The sequence below is a fragment of the Seriola aureovittata genome, chromosome 13 (assembly GCF_021018895.1).
Source record: "Seriola aureovittata isolate HTS-2021-v1 ecotype China chromosome 13, ASM2101889v1, whole genome shotgun sequence".
Classification (NCBI taxonomy): domain Eukaryota; kingdom Metazoa; phylum Chordata; class Actinopteri; order Carangiformes; family Carangidae; genus Seriola; species Seriola aureovittata.
The window spans coordinates 10,556,674-10,578,510 of NC_079376.1; the positions used below are offsets into that span (position 1 = coordinate 10,556,674).

At 44.0% G+C, this 21,837-nt stretch overlaps 1 protein-coding gene across 5 annotated transcripts in view; it reads right to left on the minus strand.

Annotated features, from left to right (window-relative positions):
* Positions 1-21,130, minus strand: part of meis2a (Meis homeobox 2a) — an 81,921-nt gene extending 60,791 nt beyond the window's left edge. For 2 of the 5 annotated variants that reach the window (XM_056392902.1, XM_056392900.1), the window contains exons 1-7: positions 20,281-21,123; positions 19,551-19,777; positions 17,780-17,921; positions 17,381-17,431; positions 16,835-16,885; positions 16,104-16,253; positions 7,479-7,593 (exon numbers count right to left, since the gene is read on the minus strand). In XM_056392902.1, coding sequence (XP_056248877.1) covers positions 7,479-7,593; positions 16,104-16,253; positions 16,835-16,885; positions 17,381-17,431; positions 17,780-17,921; positions 19,551-19,777; positions 20,281-20,292 — 748 coding nt within the window. In that variant the 5' untranslated portion in view covers positions 20,293-21,123. Of the gene's footprint in view, positions 1-7,478; positions 7,594-16,103; positions 16,254-16,834; positions 16,886-17,380; positions 17,432-17,779; positions 17,922-19,550; positions 19,778-20,280 lie in introns of all 5 variants that reach the window. The other 3 variants (XM_056392901.1, XM_056392898.1, XM_056392899.1) reach the window with 3 other exon arrangements.
* Positions 21,131-21,837: the final 707 nt, after the last annotated feature.

Consider the following 21,837-nt stretch of genomic DNA (forward strand, 5'->3'; position numbering starts at 1 on the left):
GAGAGGGAAAGGACATTTGAAGTCAGGGTTAAACTCCAAATAAGCACACCTTAAACGGGTCTGTGTAAGCTGGCAGTCAGGGTTTTTGGAGTTTCCCTGCAGGTGTGCCTTTGACAGACTTGGCCTCCGTAACCCCTCTCTGATCTAGAGTGGGGCCCGGGGTTGGACACAGAAGAAACCGGTGGCATCTTGCTGCCTCTGCTTTCCCATTCTATGTCTATTACATTCACACACGCATGCTTAAACTCTCTGTAAACACACACACACACACACACACACACACACACACACACAAACACACTGCCAGACAAGGGGAAAACAAATCTGGTGCGGACTAGAGCAATTGGATTATCACCTCTTAAGGGTGACTTCTAGGCTGACCCCCTTCAGGCTAGCTTGCTGAAACAAGACAGAAAATTTCCTGGGAAAACACTCTCCCTTTAAAGAACCGACGCACTGTCGTCCTTGTGAAAATACAGCGGCGGCAGCATTAATGGACGTGGAAATGCCCTATGGGGCACATGCTCAAATCCCTTTTAGTCATATTACATCAGACCCCAGTGCACTCCTCATCATCACTACATACACTAGAGTAATCAGCAGTGGAACATGGGTGTGTAAACCCACAGTATAATGAACTGAAACAACAGCACTGCACTCTGTCTTTGTTTTTGGCCCATGCCTTTGGGTAGAAGAAAGAGAAAGTCACTCCCCTCCTTTTACTGTAGTTCAATCATGATTACTTCCCTGCAACAGTTTCCTTTTCTGCTTTTTAATTATGCTCAGCTCACTTCCAGATAAGCTGGTCTTCATCTACTTCTCAGAGAAAGACAGAAAGAGAAAAAAAAAAAAAGAAAGAAAGAAAGAAAAAAACATTTCCCCCAAGCTTTCCCTTAATGGCGCAAAACAGACATTCTCCTCAGCTGCTGTCAGAATAATCTGGGTAATTTTTTCCCTATGTTCTCCAAACATTAGTTTGCACATTAGGCTGACCCAGTTAATGCGCCTTTCCTGCTGTGTAGGACCCAGTTCCTGGCCAAGCTGGGCCAGGCTGGGTTGGGCCGGGTCGCGCCATGGGCCTGTTCATGATTATGGACCAGAGGGACCAGGCCCCAGTCAGAGCCGAGGGAGAAAGAGAGGAGGGGAAAGGAGACGATAAGAGGAAGAGTGGGAAAGCTTGAGCCGCATTGTGGATGGAGGGGCAGAGTGGTGGTGATGTTGTGGGTATAGGACTGTTACTGGAAGAGGAGCTGACTCTACTGGCAGCCCTCATCCTTTTACAGTTCCTTTTCTTTCGCTGTTTTCACTTTTTTTTTTTTGCCTCTCTCTCTCTCTCTCTCTCTCTCTCTCATGATCTATAGACACGTAAGAACGCAACACAGGGTCAGAAGAAAGACAGAGACAGAAAAAAGGAAGAGAGAGCGAGCGGAAGGGAGGAAGGAAGGAGGGAGCTGAGGGAGCTGATCATTCTCTTTAATCACATTTTGGATGAGGGCCAGGTAGTCTGCGGTACTGAGAGCGAGAAAGAGAGGGGTGAGTGAGGAGAGGAGTGTGAGGGAGGCAGCGAGAGAGGAAGGGGGTGGGAGAGAGACAGAAAGAAATGGAGAGATAAATGGAAAGAGAGAGAGAGAGAGAGAGAAAGAGAGAGAGAGAGAAAGGATGAGAAAGGGACTTATGGAGAGTGGGGATGAGTCTGAGAGCAGAGCCCCTTGAAACAGCCTGAAGTGCAGCAGCGCTCAGGCAAGGGTGCGCATATGCCCACACATACTATGTCTATGCGTGTGTATGCAAGGGGAGAGAGTGACAGCCGTTCCCGTAAATGCCCGCGAATGCTGAATCCAGCAAGAATCTGGTGTTAGAGCAGAGGCAGGGAGAGATCCATTTTAAAACTATGTGCATTAACTATACTTTTCCCTATAGATTAAGCACTCCGCATGAATAATTTAGCCTCTCTTATGCTAATGGGATCATGAAAGTATCCCCTCCGTACCGTGTTTTCTCCTCCTCCACAGCAACTCTTCTCAGCTTTCAACAATGGCCCTACCCCTTCCCAACAAACCATCAGACAGACATACTGCGCTGTTTTCACAACAGGCACCTGACTAACATGGGGCTGACATGTAGTGACAAGGCTAAAAACTGCACACAGTAGCTCATTGAGAAACACTGTAGCATTGTTATCCTCAATTAACAGTTGTATCTTTCGCTTGTTTTCCATTGGAGTGCAGCTTGCTTCCACTTGTTGTCACTGATAGCGAGGTACTACAAAGTACAGGTTTGATTGCGCATTATGGCCGCACTTGGTTTAATGTTTATGTGAACACTGTTGCCATCGAGCTGGTTTTGTTAAAGGCGGACTGTACTCCTCTTACACTTTCTGATTGCTTCTCTGCGGTTCCCTGTGTTTTCTTTCGAGAGGGGAAGTGGACATATCCTGTGTGTTTATGTGTTTCTTTGGCCTTTTTTTCTTTTGTTTCGACCTCTGCCATCACACACTAAAATATACCCATGCCCACATTTACAACACATACACACCCTTGTTGCTTCAGCATTGTGTTGCGGTGAGGTGGGGGCACTGTGTAAAAATTATCAGTGCTCCAACAGCTGGGAGTGAGAGCCATGAAACAGCAGGGCTTGGGTCTGCTTTATTGTTTATCTGTTGTTTATAGGCCAGTGTTCAGCTTTAATTACTACACTAAATTAAACTCTAACAGGCACTTAGAGGGAACCAGCTAACACATGCACATGCATGCCCACACACACACACACACAACACACGCAACACACACACACACGGCATATTTTATGTGCACAGACACACCTCGCTGATCACTCCAGAGCTTGGATATAAGCTACTAAAATGCAACAAGACTTCCATCTTGCGTTTAGCAGAGATTGTGGAGTTCTCTCTGTTGTGGTTTCATGTTTTTTGTTCTTTCTCTTTCTTCTTTTTTGGGTCGTTTTGAGCCCTAATTGTAGCTGTAAAAAAAAAAAGGTGTGGAAAATGGCAGATTCAACAGGCCTCGTTCATGCTGGGGGGGACTCTCTGGGCGGACGCAGGGTGTCGTGTCCCCGCCAGGAATGACCCCACTCTAGTGAGCTCAACCACAAAGACCTTGCTGAGTGGGGCCCCCAGCCGAGGCCAAGGGAGCTCACCACACTCCCCACGCATACACACACACACACACACACACACACACACACACACACACACACACACACACACACACACACACACACACACACACACACACACACACACACACACACACACACACACACACACACACACACACACACACACACACACACACAAATGTACCACAACTCCATCAAGCGCAGCATGCTCCCTTGGAGCCGAACACTCAAGCTCTCCCTCTCTTCCTCCCTTTCTCTCCATCTCTGCCTCTCTCGGTCTCTCTGGGGAGTCTGTCTATCCGCAGAGCGTGGGGATTGTTCAATTGCTGAGAAAATGTACAAAATGCTTTCTCCTCTCTTCTGTTCAGCCCTTTCCATCTACAGTAGAATCAGGGAATTGTACAGAAAGCCCCTTTGCTCACCCACTCAACATGTCAATGTGGATTTGGTCTTCATGCATAGCTAATAATTACAAGTGTGGACTGGAGCTGAAGCATGCGTACACACGCACGCACGCACACACATGCACACACACACACACATGCATACACACACATATATGAACGCACAGCAAGGAGGGGCAAAGCGTTACCTACCGTGCTGAATCAGTGTTGGGGATTTACCGTTCATGACTGCGTGCAGTGTGTTTGGTGTGGGCAAACGTGCAGAGGATTTCATCATGCTGCTCCATCGCACTTTGGGTGTTTAACATATTACGGACACCTGCTTGGAAACGAGTGCTATCTTAAGGCACGCACATTCATCAAGTTTAACTCCCTGCAACTGATGTTTTTGATGTTTCTAGATAAGCTTGGAGGAGCTCCAAAGGACTGTTAATCAAAATGATGTGCAAGCAGAGCCAATGGGAGTTATTGTGCGTTACCTTCTGAACCATCTCCCTTTAACCGCTGATATTTGTTTATCTAGCCAGAACATAGGGAGTCACTCTCTCGGAGTCAGTAGGTGAGAGTGCAGAATTTGCCCTGAGGGTGATAATTCATATTTTCTTTTTTTGGAGGGAAATTCTGAGAAAAAGGAAAAAAAAAAAATGTCTGTTAAGTACGGCAGGAGGGGAGAGGTTGCAGATCTGAGTATTGTACCGAAACCTTTTTCATATGTGTCTGAACCTTAACTGGCAATCTTTACTGACAGCTATGAGCATGCTTCACCTTGGTTTACTGCTTGACAATAAATTATTCCACAAGAGGGGCAATACATATTTGCGCACTTGTTAAATTGTTTTTTGGCACCGGTTCAGAACAATGCTCGGTGCTGAGATACAAGCTGGAGATTGTGGAAGTGAATTCTGTCCACAGAGAGTGCCGTATGACCGCACATACAGTACTTTTTATAAAATGCGTGTTATTGAACTTTATTCTATCGTACAACCCCTAACATCAGCCAAAGGCAAAGAGAAAGGAAGAAACAAGTTAAAACTTTTTACTCCTTGAGACAGTTTGACTTGGCCACTGTCAGAAACGCTTCACCATTTCTGGGAGAAATGGACTGGAGTCACATATTCAACACATAGATGCTTCTGGATCAATTTTCGAGGTAAATGTTTTTCAAGCCACAGGCACACATACAACACACCTTTCAAGATGGAAAAATGGGGGAAGAAAGTTGATGTTTTTCTTGGCAGCTGGGGCCAAAAAGCACTGTTGGTCCCACGCACTCTTTTCTCTCTCTCTCCTCCTCGCCCTCAATCTCTCCCATCTATTCTGCCGTCCTCAACTGATCCACATCGTCACCCCTTTTAACAGGGGCCAAGCTGTTAAAGACCCCATTACTGAAGTGAAGCACACATTTCACATTTTCTCTGTGGACTTGAGAGTGTGGACTACAAATTTTATGTGGAAATGTATTGAGATAGGAGGCGAGTTCATGCGTGGAGTGGAGTGGAGTGGAGGAGAGGAGGGAAAGGTGGAGAGGTTGGGGAGGGAAGGCTCTGTCAGAATGGAAGGGCGGCCAGAGTCGGGGAGTCAGCGAGCGCTTCAAGCGTTAACGTAATTGCAAGAATGTGAAAAATGAGGCGGCAGGGCTCCCGAGCGGAGCGAAAGGTCAGAGCATGCCTCACACAAAACAACTGGCTGGAGGACGGCCTCATTAGACCATTAAATCAGCTGCCCTCTCTCTCTCTCTCTCTCTTTCTCTGCCTCTCTCTCCTTTTTCTCGCTCTGTCTACTCTTTCACCTTCTCCACTCTTGCACCTCTGTACTTCAGTAGCTCTTCTTGTAAATCTCTGATTCTGTTCTATGCTGCTTACTCCGCCTTCACTGTGAGCTGGCGGATCTGGCGTTTAGCACTCTCCAGCGAGGGTCGGGTTCTGGCCCTGATCTAGACCCGAGTCTGTATTGGCCCAGTGCGAGGTGCTGTACCGTAACTGTCTTTGGCCCGTATTGATCCGCTGTTACTGGATACGGTGGGGAGAGGAGTCGATAAGTGCTCTGTGGATTACAGGTCACTTGTACTTATGTGTGTAAGATAATCAATAGGCAGTGCATTTCTTTCTCTCATCCACCCCCCCCTCCTCTCTCTCTCTCTGTTGTTCCTGCAGTCTTCATCTCCCATGCTGCTTGCAATTGCAAAAAGGAGTGAAATAACTCTACCTATGCTTTGTCTTCTGACCTCCGATCATACAGTGTTTTATCTAATATTATTACTTCCATATCAGAAAATCCATCCCCTGATTTACTGCAATTGATCAGATTTTTCTTTCCTTTTTTTTAAGTTTATAATGTCCTATATACAGACTGAGTGAGAGTAAGCCCAGTGTCATCTGAACGGCTGAAGTGTCCCCGGGCAAGAGACTGTTCTGTATCTGTCACTGCACTCTGGAGAATTACTGTATCACTACCAGGATCAATTAAGTGTCACATTTTTGTAAGCCATTCCTTCATTCTGCTTGGACAGACACATCCTGTTGCTCAGCCAAGGCCGAGCTATCATCGTCTTCCCCCTCTCCAACTGGCCTGACAACAGCCTGTGATCCAACTAGTCCTGACACGGCCAACCACAGAGGTCTGCTGCGGCCCTCGCTCTGTGGTCAGTAATGCCTTGAGAAGCTGCAACTGCCGCTTTTTCTGTCTGAAGAGGAGAAGATGATTTAAACAGCCCCACCACAGACAACGGTATCCCATCGATGCATTTGATCGCTTATCGGCAAAACGATAGCCTCGATCGGGCAACAGCGAGCGGCTCCGCTCTGCGAGAGAGCCGTGTGTAAAGTGTGTATGAGAGTGTCTGAGTGTGTTTGTGTGTGGAGACGGCGTGATGAAATTTCATGCAAAACCCTGGACACTGCCAGAGGGCACGCACAGATACAGAAAGAGACCTACAAAAACACACACACACACACACACACACACACACACACACACACACACACACACACACACACACACACACACACACACACACACACTCTTGCCGCCAGTGAAAGGAGATCTTGGTGCATTCAAAACAAGACAGGAAAGGCCAAGAGCTCATCATCTGTTCTCTTAGTTCAGGCAGCAGTTCCATTTAATAAACAATTTGAACCTCACGACATATTGATGTTTGGCCTCACCTCTAAATTCCTCTAACAGCATATGCTTTTTGAACATTTACATGTCAAAATTGAGACAGACCGTGACAAAAACACAAGGCAGATAGCTGTGACTTACACACACTATCTGTAACAAATTCAAATGCATTTGTTTTGAAATGCATTATTACAGCTTGGCAGGTCGCGTACTAGATAACACAAGGCTCTCTGAGACATAATTAGGGGCTGTTGTGCAAGAGCAAAGTTAATATGGTTTAAATGCAAGCAAGAACTGGCAGAAATATACTATTAATCACCAGCTTTTGTTCAGCTCTCTAAATAGCAACGTTTTGGAAAGCCCTTTACTAGGTTGGTGCATTACAGTGGCTGCTGCTCGTATTTGCACGTGAGTGTAACAGTGGATAAGCGTGTTCATTTTTAGGTGTGACTATGTGTTTACATGGACGCCAGTCAAAAAATGGGATAATCCAATGTGGAAGAGGCAGGACTGGTGTGTTTGTGTGTAGAGAGATGTGCCATCTATTCACTGTAGGTCTCACATTAGACAGGGTTAAAGTGAAGTGTTGGCAACTCTTCTCATGCATGAAGATTAATATGTCCTGCATGGATCTGTGGCTTTATCTATGTATGTTTATGTGTTAGTGCTTGAGTGCACAAGGGCATGCGTGTATGTATATGTATGTGTATGTGTGTGTATGTGTGTGTGTGTGTGTGTGTGTGTGTGTGTGTGTGTGTGGTGTGTGTGTGTGAGAGAGAGAGAGTGTGCGTGTCCACCACGTCTGTGCTGGCTCACCTTGTTCGCTGCTGTTGTCACCGCTCTGTGAAGCGTGTCCCCCGCTGGAGGGCCCCGGTGTGCCGGCTGAGTGTGTGGAGGTGGCGTCATCGTGGTCTCTCCAGGAAGCTGGGTTCTGAGGTTTGAAAAGAGAGAAAGCGAGCGTGGGATCCATCCATCCATCCGTGCATCCATCCACATTCCCCGTCCAAACCGCAAACCAGGAGCAGAGAGAGCAGGAAAGGGGGGAGTAATGGGGGGGGGAGAGAGGGAGAGAGAGAGAGAAAGAGAACATATGACTATGCTGGAAACGTGAGAGTGACATCTGTAAGAGTCTACAGGCACTGTGAGGGTCCTTGGCCTGCTTACATTCTCCTGGCAAGGCGAAGAGCCCCGCTGCCTATTTTCCCAGCTAGCAGACAATCAGCGATGCCACTATAATAATAGATGAACAGAAAGAAGCGAATGCACTAAAGCAGCTGGCAATAAGTCAAAACACTGTAATCAAAGTGTTTCATTAATGCATGAGAGCAAAACGCAGCACTGTTAATGTGGCGTTTGATTTTGAACGTTGCAAGTAGAGCACTTGTGAGTGATTTTCTAAACACATATGGCAGAGCCCAGTGGAGTTCGTTTATACGATACCAATTGAGACTTCCGTGTCAAGTGAGAAATATAGAGGTAAAAAGTCCAAACACACCACAACCACCATTAATCATTACCACTGTCAGAAATGAAAATAAGATATGACAGTGATTCTCCTGCTAATCTGCCAAAAATGCGTACACGCCCACACTGTCATACACACACACGCCCACAGAGGCTCGCAGACATACACTTACGCACACATGCTAATGACATAATAGAGCAAAAAGTATAAACACATATGCACACACACTCACTTTTATATATACAAACACATGCTGAAAAGAGTGTTAAATCTCAGTTGGCTAACTTCAAAGAAATGTCCATAAACAAATTCATAGCTTTTAAGGCGCCCTTCTTTTCTCCTTCCCTCCTTCTAACAGCTCATTTTCTCTCATCCTCCCCTCTTTCCTGGTCATTCCCACTGCCCTGTCGGTGCACACAGGGAAACAGGATTTTCTACTGTACAGGAAAGGCTTTATCAGTGCCACATGAAGTCAGGCTGGAGGTGGAATTTCCTCTGCCATTCAGGCAATAGAGGGACAGACCGATCACGTCATTTACTACACTCGCGGCCGCAAATGCACAGGCTCAATCGAATCAACACTCCAAACAGCCTCTCACACAGAGTTGATACAGCTTCATATCGCACACAACCCCGAGCTAGTCTTTCCCAATTTAACATGTCACCTGAGCACGATGACAAAATGTTGGCAAACGTGAGCCCAACGTTGTCCAGGGCCCGAGAGAGAGGCAGCCCCTTGTGCAGGGCCCAAGCCAAACAAACACAGGCCTGCACCAAGGCTTCCCACAAACCTCAACCCACTTCTCAGTTCCCGCTAGGGTTTTTTTTTTTTTTTTTTTCCCTTCCTCAAACACACACAAACACACATATATACATGCGAAAGCAGAGGGAAAATGTACACGCCACAGAATATTCCAAGAAAGAGACCGTTTTTACCATTTTGTCTAACTTCAGTAGTGTTCCTGATGAACTTCTTTTCCCTCAGCTGCCGCCAGAGAGGAGCCTGCCTGCCTGCTTTGTAGCTCCAGTCAGAGTGAGTTGTACTGGAGGAGGACAGACAGGATAGGGCCTGGAGACTAGTGGAGGTTTGCAGGGATACAGAGGCTATAAGACAAGCGGCTGCTGAAGCTCCCCTGGGTGCGCAGTCCTGATGTGCTGCTGCTTGTTCTGCTGTGGAGGCGAGGCTGCTGCTATGCCTGTGAGCGAGGCCCTTTTATCTGCTAAGTTTTTTGGGGAAGGAGGGCTGTTTTCTTAAACAGCTTGGAGCTGAAAACAGCAGACAGAAACACACAAGGCCCTTCAGACCCTCCGCTCCACTCAAGGCCCTCTCAGCGTCAGCTGTTCACCGAATGGCAATCAGATAAAGAGCTTGGAGAATTACTCAGAAGAGGGGTAAGAAGACAGGGCGAACAATAGCCCATGCGTGGGCTTTAGCCCTCCAGAGTGAGCGAAGGTAAAAGTGTCCCTGTTCTGAGAGGGATGGGTGATTGTGATGTGTTCACTCTCTGGGCCGCTGATCAACACATGGTATACTTTACCAGAACAAGGTCTGATGTTATAGTCATTTTCTGTTATTCTCAGCACAGCCTGAGTAAAATCAATAATGTGGGAAAAGCCCATCAAACCTCTCACACACTCTAATTTTGTCTTTGTCATATGGAACATGGAGGGAAGGAAGAAAGAGGTAAAAATTCCCAGACTCCCTGAGTGCATAATGTATTTAAGCAGAGCTGGGCTCTGTGCACTCGGAACGGGCTGTTGTTGTTCCAAGAGAAGAAAATGACTGGGTTCTACTTCCTCACAATGAGACACCAACTGCCGACAAGACGCGAGACAGACCTGAAAAACTATGCTTGCTGCTCTCACACACTCTCGCTCTCTCCCTCTCTCTCTCTCTCTCTCTCTAACACTTGCCAGCTATGGCCACAGCATGGTTTTAATGCAACAGCTGAATCGATAGGACTTAATTTAGCTATCATTGCAGAGTAATGTGTCATTTTTAATGGTGCTGGCACTAAATTAAATTCAAAGACACCTCAGCTAATGGTGTTAAAGGGAATGATATTTTGCTGTGATTTGCTACCCTGTGGGTTTAATGGGCCTGTATGCAGGGATATAGATAAAGCTTTGTTAGGTCGGTTCTTATAGGGGCAAAAAGCAAACCGCAGCACTTTACATGACCGAACAATAATGAAGCAGTGGATGGTGGGACCACTGGATATGCAGTGGATATTTTTTAATGAAGCACACACTCCTCTTGTAATACCTGTAAGTCAGCTCTCATTCATAACCCCGTCTGCAAAACAAGACAACAAATATCAAAACAACAGCGTTAACTTTCCACGCTCAACGAGGCGACAAAAGCAACAGCCTTTCCTCCCCATGAATAATTTAGTGGGCCTCTCTGAGGTACGGCGTGTGCATCATCAGACACCGCGCTGCACAACACAAACACACACAACCATTTTGTCACAACCCCCGTGGGTCTGTTAAAGTTCAAACAAGTTGTAAAAAAAAAAATCATGTCACCCAAACAGTCTTCTTCAACCTACACAAGAAGTCCTCGAAAAAACATAGAGGAAGAAGCAAAAGAGGAAAAAAAAAAAAAAAAAGGCCTCTAGCCCATGTGACTATTCCCTAAAGCTGGGCATAATTAGGAGTCAAACATGGTTCACTCCATGCTCTTCACTAATTGTGTTAAAGAGCAGTGTTACCAGGAGGAGGAGGAGAACGCCAGCAAGCAAACACACATACATGTGCAGGCGGGAACGCATGCACACACACATACAGACACACACACACACACACACACACACACACACACACACACACACACACACACACACACACAAACACAATAGGACTAGATAGAGAATAAGATACAAAAGAAGCGTGGTCTCTAGGGGCAGCCTTTTCTGTTTGCTGGGGTTAGCAACTGGCGGCTGATAATACAAGTTGTAATTAATATAAAAGCAGGAGACAATATGGGGAGGAAGGCTTGTAGTGCAGCCAGGCCACAGGAGAGCAGGAGAATGCTGCTGTCTCCTCTGCTCCTGTCCCCTGTTTCTCATTTACAAACACCTGCCTAGCACAATCTCACTTCCCTCGCTGCACTCTGCCTACATCCCTAGGAATTTCAAATAAAATTGATTTAGCGGCATCATTGAATTTCCCTCAAATTCCCCAGGAACCTGGAGGGAAGAGAAGATGTAGTAGCAGTGTAAGGTAGGCTCGGAATGACTAGCCTTGTGTATGTGTGTGTGTGTGTGTGTGTGTGTGTGTGTGTGTGTGTGTGTGTGTGTGTGCGTGTGTATATGTTGTACTGTATGTTGTAGTGCGAACTGCAAAGAGCAACTACAGGGATCCTGTGCTGAACATGAACAGAATCGCTGACACAACAGAAACACACGGGGCCGTAAATCATAAAAGCCAGCTGACATTTCAAGACACATCTTGCCACATGGCATAAACAGAGAAAAACTCCTCACACATTTTTGTTGGGTTGAGAGCCTAATTATATACAGCCGCTTCGGAAAAGTGTAGGTGCAACTCTATTGAGAAGCTGAGTATTTACAACACCCTCAATTATCCTGAATATAAAGAGTCTTTAATTCAGCAGCTAATAATTCACTTGAACATGTTTTAACAGACATGAGGGATTTAGTGATTGTATAGATGCTTGAAAACTTTCTCTGCGGCAAAAACAAACCACCTTTTTATTTATTTTTTTTTTTTTTACAATCGTGAATGGCACATTACATGTAAAAATATGTCTCCAAAAAGAAGAGATTAAATTTAAGGAAAAAAAATAATAAATGTGACAACTATTGTGATTCATTGGTTTGGCACACGTCAAAATGACACATCCAAAATATGAAATGGCATAAATATAAAACAGACAAGTCATTACAGATAATTCTACTTTCATTTATTCCCTATAACAAATAACTATAAAATACGGGCTTTCAAATGAGTCTGTAAATATATATCTGTACTATAATTAACTGTATATGTTTTATTTCAATGGGAGCCAACATACGTGTATGTCATGGTCTTAAAATGAATGCTGAGTGACTATTTTTCATTGCAGGCATTTACAGCAATGCATGCCGTTGAAGGAAGGGGATTGTGAGAGACGCAACAAGTGAGCCTCGCCTCTCTCCAGCCACGGCAGCGATGATTAGATATGCCTGCCAACGGGGCCCTGCCTCTGAACACTAATCAAATAGGAAATGTAAGGCCAGACATCCCACCATCACAAAAAAATTGTGTGGATCAGACAGAGCGGTCCAAGTCAACGATGCACTGTTTTCACGAGAAAGGGCGGGGGGGAGAGATCCAAACAGAGTTGGTCCCCGAGGAGGAGAACAAAGCTAGTTGAATTAGAACACCTCCAGAACAGAGAAATTCCACGGTTCAGCACGCCGGCTCGGCCCGAGGGCTCGCTGTCCACAGGCAGAGAGCGGAGGCAGGGGGCTGCGTGCGCGCTGCACCATGCACGGTGACATACAGAAACAGGACATTTCTGAGCACCCCATCCCCACTGATACACACAGTAAATCACTGCATGGGCACAGGACAAACTATTGCATTACTTGACAGAACCTGTGACATCACCATATCTAACCAATGGTCTACTGTGCCCTGAGCCTGTACCAGAGGATCAAATGTAAACAGAAAGGTCCCCCCCCCCCTTTCTTTTTCCCTTTCCAGCCATGCAGAGTCAAGATAAGCGACACCATAACCTCTATGGGAACTACTATCACTCCCTGAGGAAAGCTCTCCAAAACAAAGCGCCGAGTCCTGCAAATGCTCCAGAAATTCTGTATAACAAATCTAGAACTATGCAGAAATCCAAAGACAGTTTCAGAGGCATATAATGCATATGCATAGAGGAAATGAAAAGCCTTCTGTTAATATGTAAGCTTGACTGAAGAAGCGGCACAATAGCACGAGAAGACACAAAGGCTAATTCATTAGAACAGATAATATTCAGACTCCGTTAATTCTATTTGCCTCCCTAATTGGATGTAGCACAGAAAAGACAGAAATTTTATTCATTAATTAAAAGACAAGAGAGCAAACCATTGACAAGCACACACACACTGTACCAACCGTTTACAAATCTACACCGCTCCGTGTTTTTTTTTTTTCCTCACTCCCCCCCATCACCCTTCATGTGTAATACAACATCTTTTTTTTTTTTCTTCTTTCTTTTAAATGGGATGGGGTTGATCTGAGGAGGGGCGATGAGTTAGGAAGCCTTGGGTGGGCTACATGGTTGAGATAGTCACCGAAAGCGAAGACGGGAAATCAACAGTGTCAGCAAGACCTCATCTCGCTCTCACTATACCATAATCCAATCATCTCTAAGACAATGCTGCATTCAAGTGTAAATAAAACTGCGCTTATTATGCTCGACTGTCAGGTATGCGGAGGGGAGAGGAGGGGAAACAGAAAGAGGTACAGAGAGGGGACACACACACACACACACACACTCTCTCATACACACATAAAAACAAGCTCAATGGGCCGCCTCCTTCACAGTGAAGAGCCTCATCATCTCCAGAAAAACCAACTTTCACCAAATGAGATGTAGCCCAGGGCTATATATTAAAAATGCATATCAAAGCAAAGAAAAATGGACGTGAGAGAATCTAACTAAATAAATTAGCATATCTAACTATTAAACCGCCTTCCTCTCCGCATTGAGAGGCAAGGACAGAAATGAATAATAAAACAGAGCCAAATACAAATGAATAAATAAAATAAATAAATCAAGACAAGTAGGACAGAAATTGCTTTCCAACCAGCGGTACACTTCTGCAGCCAAATGCATTTTTGTGCATTGTTTCCAATATTCAAAACACATTGTAGGCATGCGAGGCTGGATTCTTTTTAATTGGACACGGAAATTACAGCTGAAGAAGTTAACTATTTACTACAAGGCTTCCAGATCCTGACTGCTCTGTATACATTTCAACCTCCATAGTTTTGCTTTCCGCAAATATTATTTCTATCAAACACACACACTGTACAAAAATAAGACATTGTGTTCTTATTTATTAAAAAAAATAACTATAAGCTGGAGTGTGTATGTTTCCATAATTGTGCTGTACTCCTCCACTACTAAACTCATTTCTCAGCTCAGACACAGCTCTAAAAGCAAACAAGGAAAAAAAGAAAGAAAAAAATCCTCTTCTGCTTTTGTCAAACCCAGGCCAGCAGTTAGGTAGGCTATAATAAAAAGTTCATTGGTGCCACAAAAGTGAAATAAATCCCTCAAAACTTAAACACCTAATGAGGTGGTCAGTCCAAATGACTCCAAGATAAATGGCTTGTCATGCAGCCTTCTTTGTTTATTGCTGCTCCTGATTTGCTTTATTGGCATATCTAATTTTCTAATTATCAAAAATATTTCTCACAAGTGGACTGATGACAACGCTGGTGTCTGAGCACTGGAGGCACCATTGGAAATTGGCTTGAGTATCAACCATCTGCCATGAAACTAAACAGGCTAGTTTATCTAATCTCTACAATATAAACAGCAGCATGCCTCATTTCTACACTTGTGTTGGAGGACCACAATATTGCCGTTCTGACCGTTCCTCAAACCAACATCGGCATCTAAGGTCTAATTAGGTTTTAATTCACCTTGTGCAAGCGCGCTGCGTGGCCCTGTGAACGCGACGGGCTTTCAAAGGGAATCCACTGCTATTAGGCCTATAGCCAGACCCAACAGATGTAGCGCAGTGACTCTGCATAACACTTAAATCTGCTTTAATTCCTAATAGGCTTGGCCCTTGTGCTGCACAGATATTAACTAGTCACTTTGTTGCAATAGCCGCCGCCCCCCCCCCCCTTTTTTTTTTTTCCTCCACCCAAACATTAGCTTTATCACATGCATGCAAGACGCAATAATTCACAGATATCAACTCAATAACACACTGTCAGCTCAATCCATATAGCGAGGAGAGCCTGTGTTTATTGCACCGAAAATGCACGATTTAAACCAAGGCATCGATCTTCAAATTTAAAGCTTCTGTACTTCAGGTGCATATAATTGAATTCAGCATTATGGAGCCTCCAGCCATAAAATGGGGAGCAGAGGAGAAAGCCACTGCAGAGCAAACCACACGGCAATCAATACGAAACAATTAAACACATTAACATCAACAGCAATGGAGGGCCCTCCAGACGAACCATCATATGCCTTGTGAACTTGACATTGATGGTAAGCCTTTAGCTCTGAGATCTATTTCAACAGGCTACCACTTTCTCCACCTCTGCAGCAAAATCCACAGCTTTATACGCGCGGGCCATATCCAGCTCCCACAGCCCCAAATAATAAAGCCCCTTTCTTTTTAAATATTGGCCTAAAGCTCAAGCTTACCGCTGATACCCTGCTTTAACGTTAAACCTGCGTAACAGATAATTGCCTCACGTTTTTTTTTTTTTTTTGCCTCTTTTCAGCGTGCAACTCTCCATTATGCACGACAGCGATTTGCACACGCGCACGCGCACCCCCTAATACACACAAACACACACACACTAACTCAAACCTCGAGCACACACAAGCACAAGTAGGGACGCATTATGCACACATGACTGCCCCTAATCAAAAGACTAAAACAATAACTCAGTCTATTGTATCACATCTAGCTTTTGACCTTAGAACATCGATCGACAGATTTTCCTTGCAGAACAGAGCATGCTCTATTTACTGATGGCACAGCGGGGTCACACGCTGAGCAGAAGCTAAGTAGCCCAAAAGTTGGCATTAAAACAAAACTGATTATTTTTTAAAAGTCGATTATTCACATGCATTGTCCATGAAAATTCCTGTATGCTCCGGTTTGCTCTCTCACCAGCAGAGACTCGTGCAGACACGGACAAGAAAAGAAAAAAAAAGAAAAAGAAAAAGAAAAGCAGCACATCACATATGAGGAATATAACAGAGAGCCTGTGTTACTTACGTGATCTGCAAGGTTGGTCGATGATCCCGAGAGTTCTTCGTGATCTGATTTTGAGCTGCCATCCCGTTCGTCGATTACTAGATCTATTGGCATTTTTCCTTTCAAACAACTGATGTACCGGTGGCAAAAATTGTCGCAGAGCTCATGCACCTACAGAGGGAGGAAAAAAAAAAGGAAGAAAACACCTTTTTTCAGGATGGGGAAACGCTTCAGCCAGTCCAAGAATAACTCCAATTAAGGGGCATTATCGGCGGCGAGGAAACAATAGTGAAATTGTTGCAGTGCTTATTATTCTCAGGAGACTGGAGCAACAAGTTGAACGACACACACACACACACTCACACACACACACACACACAAACACACTCACAAAAATATAATAATAAAGAGCATGCCGTAAGCTGGAGAAATAATGAGAAGCTGAAACTAAATCTGCGGATCAATAACAACGTGCAACGTGAGCAAATAAGCTCCAGCATATTCTATCAATATTCACTGCAGCTGCACAAAGAGTTAGCGAAATAAAAAATAAAATTAAAAAAGCATATTTTATGAAAATGAGAAAAATCTGAAAGTTTTTTTCCCAATTTATATATTTTTTCAAATAGTCCATCTGCTAATACACAACCCTGCACCGGATACTAATAATATCAGTTACATTAAAATACAGGCTGTTAGTGCAGGCGGCGTCATGCGTTTGCCACAAGGACATAAAGGTGTGTAATATTTACCTTTTCTAATTCCAAGAGGTGAAACCGTAATACTTGTATGGCTTGTATCATCTGGAAGTGAAGAAAATAAACACAAATTCATATCAGAACATTTTTTTACAAGGTTAATTTTTTTTTTTTTTTTTTACACACATATGATGTGATAATCCGCCTTGTCATATGACACTATGGAGTGCACCACAGCCAGAAATATTTTTAAACTGTAGAAGAAATCTCTCAGTCTAATAAGTCACTACACACACTGGTCACAGCTGGGTCAGTTTAGATGGGAAGACTGAACAATGACAGCGACAAATGTGCTCACACAGCTTCCCTTCAAAACTGATCTGACATCTGTGCGGAAGTTTGAATCATATGTTCACTTTATTTCACTGTGTGATGCTGCGGACACTCCAGAGTCCACCACTACCACCACCACCACCACTACCACCACCACCACCCCCTCCCCAAAAAAAGCAACGCCAGAGTAAGATAGCAGCCTACACCTACAACCGCAACCGAGGCGGCGACTACTGGGAGACAGAGAGGGTCAAAGTGTGCGCTTACCAAATTGTCCAACTCTGGATTTGATGAAAATAAAGGTTTTTCTGCTCGGACCTAAAATAATACACCAAATGTCAAAGTTAGTTTGGCATGAAATGTGAGGGATGAGTGTGTGTCTATGTGTGTGTGTGTTAGTGTGTGTGTGTGTGTGTGTATGTATGTGTGTGTGTTTTCACACTTGAATGTAACCTGATAATGCAACTTCAACAGTTTCACTAAGGATGAATTTTGCAGAGAACACACACTATTATTATTTCATTTTATCAAAAGAAGAAAAAAAAGGTTTTTGTTGCAAAACTCATGAAGCAGGCAGAAAACTATATGTGCCATGACGCAGCCACAACATCCAAAATATATTATTGTGATTATTATTAATCTTTTTTTTAATATTGCAAAATTGACCTGTTTGGCAAAGACAGCAATGTCCTCATTGAAGGAGTCTGAGGAGCAGACATCGCCGCCTGCTACGCCGGGCTCCCTCGGAGTACACGTCGCCAACTCGCACTTCTCAAAAACCAGTGCGAGCAGTGGGAATAAAGGGTGACTGCAAGAAGGGAAACACAGCCTGAGCACAAGCAGCACACCGGCTCCACAAAGCCCACTGCAAAAAATGTCCATGTCAACCTGCAGATCTGTCGCCTCTGTGCTACTAAATAAATCTGACTTTTCCTAAAGCAAATCCAAAATATCAGACAGTTGGATGAGATTATTCTACTTATTTCCCCGCTGTGTAGTTTTTTTTTTTTTTTTTTTTTTTTTTTTTTTTTTACACATTTCTCTTACTGGAAGTGAACGCAAAAATGAAGCAGACAGCAAATAAAACAATATATCTGGATTGAATAGGAATATTTTAGAAGCCGTTTTGAGTTGAAGACGAGGTTAACAGACGCATCTGGAATATTTCAAGTCCTCGGTTTTTTTTTTTTTTTAAAGAAAGATTTTAGACTCAGTGAGACATTAATCGACTGACATTTCTTGCAGTGCAAACTAAAAACGGCACAGAAGTCAACAAAACTCCACAAAAAAACATAGACTGACACACACAACAGAGGTCACTTGGATTTTAGAGAAATTATACAGTGAGCAAAAAAACTGGAAATGAAGAAATTATTTTGCAGAGTTACACAACAGACGCTCTGAGCCACCGAGGACTTTAATGTTTCTTCTCTCACAGGCCTATAACTATGACAGTGAAGCAGAGGGGAATAAAAAAATGCGTAAACTCTAACTTCCACTCTTCTATCAACACGAGACAAACAGTCACCTAAATAATTTTCAAAAGATAAATTCTAATCTTAAGAAAATGAAACATTATTTCTACAGGTTAACTTCGTAAAACTGACATAAGTTTCTTAATTTATGTCCTTTAGGTTTGTGCCGGTTCAAAAATGAAAGTAAACTCTGTTCCACTTGTGACAATGCGAGTAAAAGAGTTGGAGTGGATTTACTCTGCTACACCCAAGATTAAAATGATACACTGAGGATTATAGCACTTTCTATGTGGGTGTGTTTGCGAGCGATATGTGAAAACATTTTCAAGGTGTTTGCAGTCGTCAGTTATAACGTGTAGATGCGCGTTCTTTCATTTTTAGAGAATAATCTCACAACAGGAGAATTACAAAGACTCATGGTGCGTTGTGACGCGCTCTGTGTGTGTGTGTGTGTGTTACTGCAAATATTAGGGGGAAAAAATGACAAGTTTCTGCTTGTATCACTGAGAACAGTTAAATGAGTGGAGACTGTTTAAGGTTAGACAAATAATCCTGCTCTGTAATATTAAAGCAAACTTTATAAGGTGGAACATTTGTCATGACGGTGTAAATAGTTTTTGTTACACTTCCCTGCAGCCTGTGACTTCCAAGCTTAAGACTGTGCACGGAGCGCTTGCACATTATTTTATAGCTTGTATTTCAAACTCGAGGCTTAGACTCTTACTTAGTGCAGGCTCGACGCTGCCTTCTACAATGCGTATAAAATTACACATCAACAAAACTCCCCTGACCAACAATAGAGCTCCAAAATTGCGGTCAATGCTGCACAAAGCACCATTTAAATTTAGTGGTGGGAGAGAAACTCCCAACTAAACTAACTTATAGAAAAGCTGAAAACTTAGGGGGAATATATATATATAGGCTACAGAATGCAGGCGTATTTGGTTCATGCAAAACCTTACCCATAAATTTGATCTTTATCCCTCTTTAAAACGTCGTTGACAGCAGAGCCCATGCTGGTGGGCATAACGTTTGGGTGAGGAGCGTGGGCTCCGTAGTGCTGGCTGGCGTGCAGCGGCGGTCCGTGGTTCAGGTGGTGGACCTGGGGAAGCGGCCGGGGAGCATGCGGGTCCCCGTACATCGACGCCGGGACTCCGTCCATCCCACCGTAATGGGCCAGCTCATCGTACTGGGGACAAAATCAGAGCAAAAAAAAAAAGTCAGCGCGGACTGCCCGGTTACCTTTTTTTCTTTCTTTCTTTTTTAAACAAATGTGAAAAGTAGAAAAAAGAATGCCGTCTCATTTTGAATACAGGCAAAGGAGAAACTAAGAAGCTGTAGGAAATGCGCTGCAGCCACGGCAGAAAAGTGTCATATATTATCTGAGTTAAACGGTTTGTCATTACCAAAAACATTATAACTTAGATGCTCCCCGAAAGAGAGTTTGGCGAGTGAAGAGAGCGAATTAGTTTGGAGTCTCCTGTGAAACTGCTCCACGACTGTCGTGGAGGCTGTCGGTAAAAGCAGAGGCTGTCACTTTGCTTGAAGAGTAAGGGCGCTGCAAAAATGTCAAATATCGCGGCTTTGATATGAATACTTTGCGAATTTGCCACCAGCCGACAAGAGGTTAGCGATACGAGGGCCTCCCTACAGTGGATTTGAACAGGTAAGTGTAGGAGATTTAAAACCTACCCTTTGCGCCATCAGGCTGCGCTCCAATAAACTCCTGAATCTGTCGTATATTTAATATCCCAGTCCCGGTTAGAAAGTGATTTAGTGGCAGGATTCCTTTTTCAACCAACTTTGCGAATTCTCCTATTCGCCAGTGTGGTTCAGTTGAAATCGTAGCATCAGGGAGTTTTGCAATTTTTCTTGTTTTCCCTCTTTCTCCGGAAAAAAAAGAAAAAATGCGCCAAAGTGAAGGTTACAATCGGCCCATCAACAACCTGCATGTAACTAAACTGTCGTGTCTCATGGCTTTTTGCCACTCCAGCTGTCAATCAAAGCCAGAGGTTGTCAAGGTAATGAATGAATGACGGTTGGTGATGATGTTCAAGAGAAGGACGAATCTTTTTAGTCCGTTTTCATCCCGCAAGTCCGCGTCTCCTTTAATGCCTCCAGATCGCTATCTTGTTTTATTATCACTGTAAAAAAAAAAAAAAAAGGGAAAAAAAAAGCAGGAGAAATTAAGAGATTGCGACTCGGATCTTTCCTTTCTTTTCCCCCGTAGGTATTTCGTCTATCTGGCGAGACTGAGATGAGTGAGTGTCAGCGAGTGTTGGCAGGTTGGCTGCTAGCTTGCTTATAGAAACAGAGTCAGTTCGCAGCGCCGAGCGGTGGGCGAATGAAATGACGGATCCCGGAAGTAGTGGTGGCCATAGCCAGTCCTACAGCAGCTCCAGAAAAGAGAGAGGAGAGACCAAATCTTGTGATATGCAGAGTATATGCGAGGCACAGGGACGGCTTCAACTCCACATTGGGGGTAAAAGCCAAACCAACACAGCTCCAACTCCCACCCAATTCCTTTTCGCCGAGGAGAGTCCTAAAGAAAAGCAAGAGAGAGGCTGAGTGAGGAAGGTTTACCAGCGCGGACACTTAGGCTGCAACTGCTCTGAGTGAAATGAACATAACACTGAGTGAACTAAACTGCATGAAGTATGATTTAGAATTTAAAAGCAGATTTACGCATGGCTCATCCAAACTTTTACGCACGGTAAAACTGAACATTAACAGACATAAACATTAATGACGATTTGAACTATTTCCCGTCCTTACAGTTAGTGACAGAAGTAAAACAAAAGATTATAAGGCATCTTCAGGTAAAATTACCAGGAGGATCTTATGAATGCTGAGTTTAATAGATGCGCATGACGCTTACTTGTTATCTGTTCTGTGGTTATAAGCCGGTGTGCCTACGTGGGCTAATATCTCAGTAATACCTCCTAATCTTACAGCTAATTATTGCTCTGGTCTTTTTAGCAAATTAAACGACACGCAGCACCCCTCTAAGTCCTGAATGAACTTTTCCAAGAGGGGGGAGGGAGAAAAAAAAAAGTGGAGAAAGTAATTTTGTATGTTTCTTTCGTCCAATCCCCTCTCTTGATAGAAATCCGTGCCTTACCTCAGAGTAGTCAATTATCAAAGCTCCCCTAGATCATCAATCATGTGAGGAGATTGAAGTTTAGAGGAGGAGCAACGCTCCGGCCATCGATTGCAGTGGAGCTCTTTTTGGAGCCTGAGCACTTTCAC